The sequence below is a fragment of the Gymnoscopelus microlampas genome (assembly GCF_963454915.1).
Source record: "Gymnoscopelus microlampas genome assembly, chromosome: 14".
NCBI classification, from domain to species: domain Eukaryota; kingdom Metazoa; phylum Chordata; class Actinopteri; order Myctophiformes; family Myctophidae; genus Gymnoscopelus; species Gymnoscopelus microlampas.
The window spans coordinates 28,113,135-28,125,366 of record NC_139951.1 but is presented as its reverse complement, the minus strand read 5'-3'; the positions used below and the strand labels follow the sequence as shown (position 1 = coordinate 28,125,366).

Sequence of the window (12,232 nt, the reverse complement as noted above, 5' to 3'; positions counted from 1 at the left end):
TATTCCATGTATGAGTTACAAAGTACAATTTAATTCCAAATAGATCCTTTGAGCTCTTCTCAGGTAATAGTTTCAGTATCAATACATCCAGTCACACGGGTCAGTGTCCTAAAGTTGTTGGTGAATAACAACAATGTGGATTCCTTAATCTCAGTTTGGTCAGAAAAGACTTATAGCTAACAGAAAAGTGGGTTGGTTTCCGTTCTTTTCATGCTCCCGGAAGATGGAACTATTTGAGAGATAGTGAAGATATTTCAGAATCTACAAGACACATTCCAGATTTAACCCCACAGAGTTTGGTGACCTCCAGTCCTGTGGGCTTGGTACACCCGCGATGGGATTCGAACCGTTTCTGCCTGAAAGCCAAACAACGGCAGGTAGGGCAGGTTTAAGGGTGGGTCTTTCCTGAATTAAGGTGTAGAAAGGAATAACGCAGTCGAGAAGCCAGTGGAAGGGTTTTACCTAAGGCATGAAAGGAGGGAGGGCAGGGCCAGGAGTCGGTCTCAATCTTTGGTGTGGTGTCTGGGCTCGGAGCGTAAGCGGCAGGGAACTTAGCCGACTTGATGATGTCATCAGCAGACCTGCTTTGGCCTGGCATGGTGGTTGAGTCTGGATTAGGGATTAAAATAAGTGATTTAACGGTGACTGGGCAACCGTGAGTGCATATAGGTCAAAGGGTCGTCACCCCATCAGAAAATTCTTTAGAAATAAATTCTATTAAAAAGAAAATCACAATACCAATGAAATAGTAAACATTCTTTGACATTTGGTGCTTGCACTGATGGGAAAGAGTTGGCTTTTTTATGACGTTGGAAGTATTTTTTCAACCATTCTTCAATATTCATAAATGTCTGCTTGAAAAAAAGAGGACATACCATATTGTTTGTATATTGGAGGTTTCCTATACATGTGCATGCCTTGGTCTGCAGATAAAAACAGAAAAAGTAAAGTCAACAGTGAGTGCATGTACTGTGATGTTATCATAATAGATAGCCTGCGCCATGGAAAACAATGACACCAAGAACAGCGTGGGAGAACGTGTTTTGATTTGCAACCAAAAAACAACAAAGATTAAGATAATGTCTTGTGAACAGTAGTGAGTGACATTATCAGATTGATACCATACATCAAGGGAGTAGGACAACTTTAAAAGCCAAAATGGGGAGAAGGGAGACAATTTTAATTGTACCGTTGAGATAGGGAGGAACATGACAAGAAAGGGACAGGAAGAAAGAGAGAGAGGGGGGGGGGACTAAAACATAGAATGGAAACAGTAGAGGTTAAACAAAAATGTATGAAGGAAGGAGAGGTACAGTATATTGTTGCAAGACATGTGAAAGTCACCAGGGACTGCCCTTCAACAGAAGAATCCCAAAATGGGAGTAGAGGGCAGTCCAATCAAACCAAAATAAAATGTAATTATCATAATAAATCAGTTCTCACTGAAAGCATTGAAACCTTGAATTTGGGGGGAGGTCGAATCACATGAAACATGAAGCAAATGTTAGTTAATAAAAAAGATAAGAAGGAAGACGTAGGAAGGATCTGAAGGAACGTCTTGAGAAAGTATACAGTAAATGTTAAGGATGAGAGCACAGATGCGTATTCTAAACGATGACCACTAGATGGCCCTGTGCCTCAAAACAAGAACATACAGTACTCCCTCACTACTACTGAATGTAATGTATTCCCATGTATTCCCAATCAAATATGAATTATTTACCTACTGTAGCTGTACTGTACATATATCACACTGACATTCTAAGGACACAGAAATATTTGCTACCCTACCTCTGAGTGACTTGGGGGCTATTGTTTGGACATAAGGATGATAATCTTATATCTATATAATCTACCCGTCAGCTTTTTCTATACTGCTGCTGCTCATAGTAAATCACTGTGCATGTATGCATTTAGGGAACAACTCTGGTATGAGTCAGCAGAGGAGGCGAAGAGGGGAGGACATGTGCACAGGGGAGGTGGGGGCTTACCGTCGCTGTGAGAGAGGAACTGGAAGTGGTGATTACAGGGGGAAGTGAGGCAGGTTTCATTACAGCCAGGAAGCAAAGAAGAGGGAGAGAGCATCATACCTGCCGACCAGTTCCAAAAGAGTGGAGCAAGATTAATGAAGGCAAGGAAAAGGAGGTGGGAAGTTTAGTGAGGAGCAGTGTAGAAGCATCAGCGAGTCGGTGTCATCGTGAAAGGGACAGCAAGCTCTTGGGGAAATGTTGAACAGACAGACTCATAGAAGCCAGAAGCAGTCACACTCTTTGATACCCCGCCCCAACCAGGATTGTTTTCATTCGGTTTTGTCTGTCTGTTTGCAACTTTGTGGGGAAACGGATGCAGGAAGGTGGGCAATGGTCCCTAGATTACCTTATTACATTTTGGGGGTAATTGGGTCATGGTCATGGTTCAGATGGGGGTCCGCGGACAAATACATATAAATTTGGGGATTCTTAACATGAAAATATTTGAGAGCCATTGGTGTAAAGGACATTAGGATGCAAGCCCAAATAAGCAACAAAAACAAGCCCAAAAAGAAAAAAACGCAACACGCAACAACCAATATTTACAAGTGACTTTACAGAAAAATAAACCCAACTCTGTATGTGAGCACTGTGAAACATGACATCAGTTTCTCTGGGGATGTATTCTCACCTGGCCGGTGGAAGTGTTGTGGTGAGCTTGATACTGTGGGAGTGTAACTACTATGGCGATTATACATTGTGGAAGATCCAAACGATCCCTGGGTTTTGGATCTTGACATGATGATCCTCTTCAGATCATAACTCTCCTTAAAAGAATATAAACACATACACTCAGCACAAGATAAAACATTTGTGCAAATCATAGCATAAATCATTTCCATATTATTTGGGGGCGTAAGTAGTATACACAATATTGAATCAAGTGTCCTCTTTATACAGAGGTAAACTAGAAGCTTTTACCTAATTCATTCAATGCCAAAAGCAAATATATTAAGAAATGAATAAAACGTACCTCTGTTGATGAAGTAAATGTTGATGTCCTTGGTGACTGATGCAAAAAGACAGAACTTTCTTATATATAATATATGTAAAAACAATGTGACATAAATATGTAAGAATCAAAATCAGTTGTTTTGACTTGGATGTTACCTCTACAGGGCTGTGCCCCCCCAGTCCGTTTTCCTTGTTGTCCAATGCAAACAAGTCCTTTTTCTTAGACTCATAGGACATCAAATCAGGACGCTCTATATCATATATAGCCTTGACTTTAGGAATGGCTGCTAAGTCCTTGTAATCAATTACTTCTTTGTCTACTTTTGCCTGTGCAGGGGAGAGAGGGAAAGACACAAGAAATGGAAATACAAACACAAGGACGGGCAGAGGTTAATGCAGGGTCAGGAGTCAAGGGTCACTCATATTATAAATAAACATTAAGCCCCCACTGCCACATTTGTTGGATTTTGGCATGAAACAAATACATTAGATCTCGTTAATCATGTTATTGTGAAGCCCAGGATCCAATGAATTTTGAACAAACACATTTTCACCATAGACTGAATGAATGACGTAGAATGAATAAATGACGTAGAAGCACTACGGTGTGACAGCTTAGCTAATAACACTGTAGAGCTCACCGCCAACTTAGCATAAGAGTAGTGCGACTTGGGTAACCTAAGTTGTGCGGGACTTACCACTGTGGTAAGTACTGGGAGCTGATGGTAGGTGTTATGCTCCACCTCGGCAATCCATCTCCCAGGCGCATTGAAAAGGTGATAGACACCCTCATTCTTTGCTGATACCGTCAATAAGCGACCAATTTGGTTTATTACTTACTTACCTACTATGCAAGAGATGCACTTTCTGAGCAGACACTACAATTGATATATTAAAAAATTACTTTTACATAGGTAAGACAAAACTATAATTCCTCATTCAGTCAAGGTAATATTGATGTTAATCACATCATGATGACTTTAATAGCATTTGAAGTGCCAGTTAAACGTTCTTCGCCATATATTATTTTTTACACCTAGCTCAATGTCAAACAGCAATCTCCTGAATTCTGCCTCTCTGATATGGACAACCATTTGTGCCACAAATGGAAGGAAGGAAGGAAGAAAGGAAGGAAGGAAGGAAGGAAGGAAGCAAGGAAGCAAGGAAGCAAGGAAGCAAGAAAGCAAGGAAGCAAGGAAGCCAGAAAGAAAGAAAGAAAGAAAGGCTACAATTAAATGAATGGTGGAATGAATAGATAAATACATAAATATATGTGTTATTTAACCACTTAACCAACAAACCATTTACCACATAACCATTTAAAGACAAAAGAAAATCTGTTCATTTTTATTATCAGCTAGAATGACATGCCCAAAACTGGGACGCCGTGGTTAATTGTGTTTTGTATTTATTTATTTAATTGTGGCACAAATGGTCCACCATAATAATGGCACTCCCCAGTGTAATTAAATAAATGAAATGAAAATCAAATCAAGCCCCATGGTGAATTGTACTGACGTGGAAGACATTAGGAAGAACTTACATATAAGTGACCAGAAACCCCTGAAATGCTTGAGCCTGGTCTGGAGCAGATGTTCTCTGGTGGACTTCTGGTAGCCTGCAAGAACATGACTCATGTTAAAGTAAGTAACTGTAGAAGTCCAGTCATGAAGTTGTGTTTCTTGCATCTACTGTATCATGTGACAGCACATGTTGCATGTTTATTTCTTTCATTACATTGCCGTATATTTTCTGAACATTAGTCAATAAAACCAAATGAGGGCATCATTTTTGTAAAGCTCTAACCCAAGTGGCTGCTAGACAGCTGAAAAGGAGAGCAAACCCTGTTTTTCAACAGTTCCTGTTGGTGAGAAAGATACACCTTCAGTTTAATTTGGGTTGGGAATTCAGAGGTTAGGAAAAGTGATTTCTGCATCTGCACTAGTCTGGATCTGATGGAGTGTGCACGCAGAACACGATCCTCCCTCCTCTCTATCAGTCTAATTCTGTATCCTACACAGTTACACAGGCAAAGATAAAACAATGAATCAACTCCCTGTAGGTTTGAATACTATACTGCATTGTTACTGATTCAAGAAATTAAAATTCCCCGTTCTCTCTATTTCCATCTGCATCATTACCACGTGACAACAGTTTCAACTAGCCTAGATCTTCTTCTTGTAAGTCCTAAAACAAAGTAAGGAGGAATACTTGGCAATGCAAGACTATCATGCTAGGGACAGCCAAGTCCTGGTTTAATGAAAGGACACAATCACATACAGCCTGTCATGCAGCACATTCCGTCACTTGAAATGTCGCTTGGCGTATCAAAAGACTGTTGTCTACTGACATTTCCAATAATGATTGCTGAACTATGCTGAGGGGCCTTTCTTTCACAGTTTGCCAGACATGAATAAAACTCCATGTACCACTAATTGAAAACAAACTGACTGATGATACAACTCAGAAATAGTAATTCTCTCAATATAATAGAACAACAGTGTCAATCAAAAACAAGAAACACAGACAAGAAACAAACACAATGTGGTTTCTACAAAACCACAGCGTGACCAATGATGCCGTGATGGTGAGCTAGAAAGGTGTTCACAAAACTTTACACAGTAAAATAATGCCGTACATTACTGTGTAGGAAAGGAACAACACCAAACATAGCACTTAACCATGCCACCTGGCTATGTTTTCCTTTACTGCGTCATGTGCAGTGATTGTTTGTTAGAAGGGTGGTTTGTGTAACAGCACAGCAACCAATGAGAGAGAGCTGGAACTATTGGCTGGTTTGATTACAAGAGAACTCAAAGTGTTCTCATAATTGCTTTCAAGCAAGTGGAGAAAGCTCAAGCAATGACAGTACAGCCTGTTCACTCTGGAAGCACACTTAGTGCAAACCTCAGGCCTTCTCAGACCTGTAGTTCGGGTTGGGGGAAAAAGAAATCAAGGCAGGGTGTTTTGGATCTGTTGGACTGGGGCATCTAGAAGAGGAGAAACGTGTACAAACATGACATTTTCACTGTTAATGTTTAATGTACTTACAAGAGATATGGACAACATTTCCGATTGGTATAATGTCTTAGGAACCTTTCAATAAAGATGCATTGTCTTTGATAAGTAAGTCAGTTGAATCATACCATGAGGCATTGTCATTATTACAGATATTCATATTACTAATATTAGAAATTAAATGATTGTCCTCCCGTGCAAGAAAGTTAATACCAATATATATATTATTTCATTTAACACACAAAAACAAAATATGCAAGTACAAATGCAGTCAATGTGTTCATACTTTATGTCAACAAGGTTGAATGAAACTAGCTCACCCTGCGTCGCTCTTCAGTTCTGCTGTTGCTTCTACAATCTGGATGCCACACTGTGGATCCTGTAGACAGAGGGAGAATTAGACAACATAAATATATACCCTGAAATAAAGTGAAGTCAAACAGTGAAAACAGCCTCACACTCATTTCTCCTTCCAAATGAATCCACAAATGTTTAATCCACCAAGCCCCCATCAGGGTGACATCACTCAGAGGTCAGAGTTTATATCACAGTGTGTTGAGATGGAGATGTATTTAGTCAAAATGCAATGAAGACGGTATATTCCAGAGAGATAATTTTGTTCTTTTAGAGTCAAATAAGACCTCACATTCTTCACACCCACCTTGTAAGAACATTTCCTCTCCTTCTCTGAATGCGTTGTTGCATCGGCTGCATCTTGCACAACTTGGGTGATAGTGTCTGTCTCCTGCCTGCAGATGATAATACAAATAAAACAGTCCTCTGATGAGTGCCAAGACATTACATGTGGAAATTCACATAACGGCCAGAAATAATGATGAAATAGAGGGGGAAAAGTCCCTGAAAGGCCTGCACTGAGTTTGCATACATCTCTATACAAATTGGAAGATAGAATTCAGAACCCAGAACTGTGGAATTTAATTGCAAAATATAATGAGGGAGCTTGGGATTGAAATGAGTTCTCTAAATAATGGACAAAACACTCACATCCACCCAACAGCACCCCAGTAAACTCCTCCAACAGAGAGGATATTAAGAGAGATATTGGGTGGATCTACTAAAGTCATATTGCCAGTGTCCTACCACAGTCTGATGCAATGCTTGAAAAACGCATGACTTCACCCAGATGTGACCCTACGTCACCCCTTGTTCGTCATGTTGCCGTGGCAATATACAACAGGACATTCTCTTCTGGTAAACAAACTGTTCAGGAAAGGATTCCTCCCTAAATTATGGTACCTTTCATGAGCTATTTTACTGCAACATATTTATGTCACAATTCAATTTCATTTGATGTTGAACGATAATTTAAGACAGGCTCTTACAGACTATGTAAAAATTCTACAGACCTCAATATACAGTAGCTCCACACAGCTTATTAAGTGCAGTGCCAGAAGAAAACAGAAATAGTTATCTTTATTAAAAGCAATAAATATCCTTAACCTCACACTGTAACTGTGCTATTGTCACCGCATCTACATTGAACACAGCTGTTTAACATATACCAAAAGAAATACACTGCAAGTTATTTTCATAACAAAAGCACACTAGAACAATTTATAAAACCATGCAATACGGCAATCAGGAAAGGCAAAAAAAAAGCTTTCCCAAGTAAATCAAATACTGTTAACAGATAATCCTACCTCCAACGAGCAGCTTGTGTGACTAGAGTATGTCCATTTCCAGAATGCCTCTGTCTCCAAAATAAGACTCTATTTCCCACAACCACTCCCCCTTTTTGGCCCCTATCACATTCTCTATGGCCCCTTTCAATCTACGGTACCTTTCTTCTCCCACTCTATACAGAATATAACTTTCTGACTGTAAAGAGCTGCAGATCTCTCAACCACAATGCCACAGCACTTCTAGAGTCTGTCAGCAGATGCGTTCAGCATCAATGACAAGGGGGAGGACATCAATTGTGTCTGAATTCTGCTGAACTAGTTTTGGAATATATACAAGTCTCTTGTTAGATGTCCAACATGCTGCCATAATATCGGATATGTATAAAAAGTTCTGAATGCTACGCATGCTTGTGGTTGAGAGTATGTAAAAGGGCAAACAGTCCATCTCCCAAGGGACTATCGATACCAGATGTTTTCAGACACGAGGAATGAGAGGGGCTTGGCTGCATGACAGCATCTAGGCCCACCCCTCCTCTGAAACAACATCCACCAGTATTTAGTAATGTGTAATGTGTAATCATGCTGGCTTCATTTTAAAATACCAAGGTCTGCTGGTCATTTTATGGTTTGTGTAAAAGTCTGGATTTTGTTGCCTTGTTGATAATATTTCACTGACTGCTGCCAATCACTCATTGAATTTAGCCAAGTATACACATACATGAGTTGAGCCACACGTCCACAGGAAACTATGGAATCTGTAGCTTCCTGTGGTTTATCTAACCAGAAAAAAAAGTCAAATTAGATCTCTTTTTCAATGGAGACCTGGTCAAGAAAGGCAGAACAGCATTTAAAAGTTACAGACACATACAGTATGAAAACACAACACATTAAAACATAGTCATACCCCATAAAAATGCAAGCTCACTGTCAGACTGAAACATATCGTACTATGTCATCTTTACCATTTTAAAGGAATGTAACACATGTGTTCTTTATCTGTTTGAACAGTGGTAAACTCAGACTGTCTGAGAGGCTCCAGGTGCTTGAGGTGGGGCACCAGCATGCAGAACATTGTGTTGGATTTATGATGAAACAGTTCCAAACTCTGGTTAAGATTCAAATTGTTATCTCAGCCAGGCCGGAAGAGCAGGGGCAGGGATTATGTTTTCGCCCCTGTCCATCCGTGTGTCTGTGAGAAGCTAATCTCAAACGCTGCTGCACCGAACGGCATAAAACTTTGCGAAGGAAGAACCTCTATTCAAATTTTTCTAATCAGCCTCATTGTGGTGCATTTAGGTGCAATAACAGGTCACTTAATGTTTTGGCATGCACAGTAGGTCGTACAATCAAGAAATTGTCCTTGAGTTTTCATACTGTAATTGGATTCACGAAATTGTGGCCAGATTCTATATTTTTACAAAAAACGCCATATATCATGAATGCAACATCCAATCATCCCCAAAGTGGAATCGCATGTTAGGGAACTCGAGATCCCTGAAAAAGACCATTCCAGGTCGAAACGTTGGTTATCATTAAATTATTCTGCATCACAGCTGAGTGTGCAGCCTTTTCTTCACTTTTAGGGATCTCGAGATCCACATGGGAACGGCGTGGCTTCGTGGATCTCGGACTTAATGTGGTGAGCCTGTGACGTCAAAGGAGTCCGCACAGGCAGGACTTATTTTATTCTTTATTAGTTATTGTTTTTGTCCTGCACCAGTGATCTACATGGATGTGCATAACAATTCCTTTTGAATCAGCCTGAAAAAAATGAAAAAAGTAATTGAAAAACCACGGCCCCCTCAAGCATTAGGAGGGCAGTATGAGTCACCAGAAACAAGGACGGGTGTTTTCAATGAATCTATCATTAAAATGATTAAAATGGAATTTGCAGTTACAATGGGTTTGTATAGAAAGGGGCCGTGTCTGATAAAATGAATATCAAATATCTAAATACTGAATCATGCAACTTAAGAACTGTCTGGGGTGCACACTAAAGCCTGAGCAGATGTTAAAATGACCCCAAACATGTTTGAAAGTGAAATATTCCTTTAATATTTAGTTTATTAGCATTGACAGCAATTATAACAGGCCCACACACAAGGAATGCACATTTTGATGCGGTTTAAATAATCTTGTTAAAGTGGAGTGCCGCAGTAATTACGTTATTCAAGCTCATAAAATATAAATCCCACATTGTATGAAAATAGAGATAGAGGTAAATAAGATGTATAATAATAGTTGTGTAATAGCAACCATCCTACTATAAATGCGCGGAATCTATGCATACGGTATAAGTCACCAGCGGGCAGACGTGAGACTGAACTGCATATGGGCATAAAGGGACACAGGCATTCCCGAGTGTAGTACATCTGATTCCCAATAAAAAGGATCTCAGCTAAGATCAGTGGCATAATGCACAGTACTACAACAATGCAGTACATCACATGTACTGTAAGACTTTCTCTGAATCAGACTGCAACAGTGGGAATTGCACAACTTGTTTACACATTCATCACTATTCTGTATATATCCAGCACTGTTGCCTCACAGCAAGGACCCGGATTCGAATCCCGGCAAGGGTGGCCTTTTATTTCTGTGTGGAGCGTTCTCCCTGTGATTGCGATGGGTTTACTCCCACACCAAAATACAGGCATGCTACTATAGGTATTTCTGCGATAGCGCTCTTGATCAATGTACAACTGGCAAACCCTGAGCGCTGCGTGAAATGTTTTTTTTTGTTGTTTATCTGTGTATAATTATTTTGATTTCTTTTTTTTCTTCTTGTTTCCATGTGGTCCTTTAATGAACGATGTAAACACTGACAGCCAATCAACATCCATCCTAATTTACATGGCATGTTTACAGGAACTTATGTTCATCAGTGTGAATGCTTATATTATCGGTACAGTATCATTCTTGGTGTGGATGGCCCTACATGAGTGGCAGCGGTGGCCTAGTGGTTAGAGGGGCGGCCTCGATACCGGAAGGTCCCTAGTTCGATTCCCCAATTCATCACATCAATCATGAATCACCGCTGAATAGCCCTTGAGCAAGGCTTCCATGCAGGGTCCGGCTGGAAACAAGCTTCGTGCTTAGTCCGACACCCTGGGTAAACAACAAACTTTGCTTTTTACACACTTTGGCAAGCATTGGATATGGCTAAATCCACAGACACTTCTGGTTAGTTAAGACCATATATTAGTATTATTCAAAAGCTTTGGGAAACCGTGTCAGATGAAAGTTTGAACATTGAATTCCAAAATGTCCAGTAACACGTAACCACATGTACTGTATGTAGTAAAACTTAACTAGAACATTAAGTTGAGGTAGTGTAACTTATGTACTAAATGTAATACATAACTAGTATAACTTTTCCAAAATAAGAGAATACACAAATTCTTAATAAAGTTAAACGTCAAAACTGCTAAGCTCCTTGAACTGATTTATAAACAACATGACATTTTGAGCCCTGGGGCTCTTATATAAAGAAGGAATGAATACATGAATTTTGATATTAATTGTCTCATCAATGCTGAGTTTTCAGTCCCAGTGTCTTCAGTTGGTTCTGGGTTTTTTACCCTGGAGCCACTGTTCAAGAGGCCCTGGAGATTTAGGCTGCATCTCTGGCTTGGTTGGTTCTTTCCTCTTGGCTGGGGAGCTGCTCTTCAGCCGGCTCATCATCATCTTACTACTGGCTGTGGGCTTGGGTTCCTTTTTCTTTTGAAGATCCACTGGCTGCAGACACTCCGGAGAGTTATTGCGCGAGTTGTTGACGAATGACGAGACAGGGTGGTGGGTCAAAACGTTCTTCGAGTGGAGCAACTTCAAGGCATCCATAGACTTCACCTCCCCAAAGTCAAGCCATCTCCTCACCTCTTCCTCTCCGTCCAGGATAGCTGGCATCCTGTCATGGATGCCCTGTAGATTAGGAGAAGCATCCACAGTGATGACGCTGTAGGTATAGAGAGGTTCCCCACCATCTGGCGGTGTCCAGCAGTCAAACAGTCCAGCCATTGTCAGCAGTCTCCACCCGTTCCACTCATCTGTCTCTTTGTCCTCCTCTTTCAGCTCTGGGGTTTCCTTCTCTGGAGTGCAGGGTGTTGTTGCCTCACTATGACCCAGAGTTTGTGGAAAGTAGATAAAGTAGGGCTGCTTCTCTTTATCCTGTCTCCTCCATTCATAGAACCCATCGGCCAGGATCACACAGCGCTGTCCTTTAAGCAGGGGGTCCTTGAAAGACTTCTTCTCCAACAAGCCCTCCCTGCGGCAGTTAGTAGTGCTGTACTGCATCTTGCTCGGGTCCTTCTCCCTGAACCATGCCGGTATGAGGCCCCAACGCATGGCCGCCAGCACGCACTCATCTCCAGGTGCATTCTTATCAAAATGCTTCTGGGACAAGAGGACGGGGCTCATAGACTGGGGACTCTTGTTGTAAGAGGGCCGGTATTTGTCTGCATCTCCGTCTCTCCATCTGGGCTGTCGGCGCTGTCCTCCTCGGTCTCTGTACCCGGAGGCACGACTCACCTCGTCAGGAGCCAGGGTACAAGCTGTTCTCCCACACATCCTTTCAGTTGTTGTTCAAAA

The 12,232-nt window shown here is 40.9% G+C and overlaps 2 protein-coding genes across 2 annotated transcripts in view; both read right to left on the bottom strand.

Moving 5' to 3' along the window:
• Positions 1-12,232, bottom strand: part of LOC311060516 (actin-binding LIM protein 1-like) — a 28,697-nt gene that overhangs the window by 1,532 nt on the left and 14,933 nt on the right. Inside the window, exons 7-16 of the mRNA XM_084078726.1 lie at positions 6,664-6,751; positions 6,323-6,381; positions 5,909-5,974; positions 4,528-4,602; positions 3,141-3,311; positions 3,004-3,039; positions 2,662-2,797; positions 1,992-2,090; positions 876-923; positions 463-609 (exon numbers count right to left, since the gene is read on the bottom strand). Of these exons, the coding sequence (XP_083934852.1) occupies positions 463-609; positions 876-923; positions 1,992-2,090; positions 2,662-2,797; positions 3,004-3,039; positions 3,141-3,311; positions 4,528-4,602; positions 5,909-5,974; positions 6,323-6,381; positions 6,664-6,751 (925 nt within the window). The remainder of the gene's footprint in view (positions 1-462; positions 610-875; positions 924-1,991; positions 2,091-2,661; positions 2,798-3,003; positions 3,040-3,140; positions 3,312-4,527; positions 4,603-5,908; positions 5,975-6,322; positions 6,382-6,663; positions 6,752-12,232) is intronic.
• On the bottom strand, positions 11,204-12,226 carry LOC311059559 (abasic site processing protein HMCES-like; the record flags this gene model as incomplete). The annotated part of the gene is made up of 1 exon (XM_084077569.1): positions 11,204-12,226. The coding sequence occupies exon 1, from the start codon at positions 12,209-12,211 to the stop codon at positions 11,204-11,206; it is 1,008 nt and encodes a 335-aa protein (XP_083933695.1). The 5' UTR covers positions 12,212-12,226.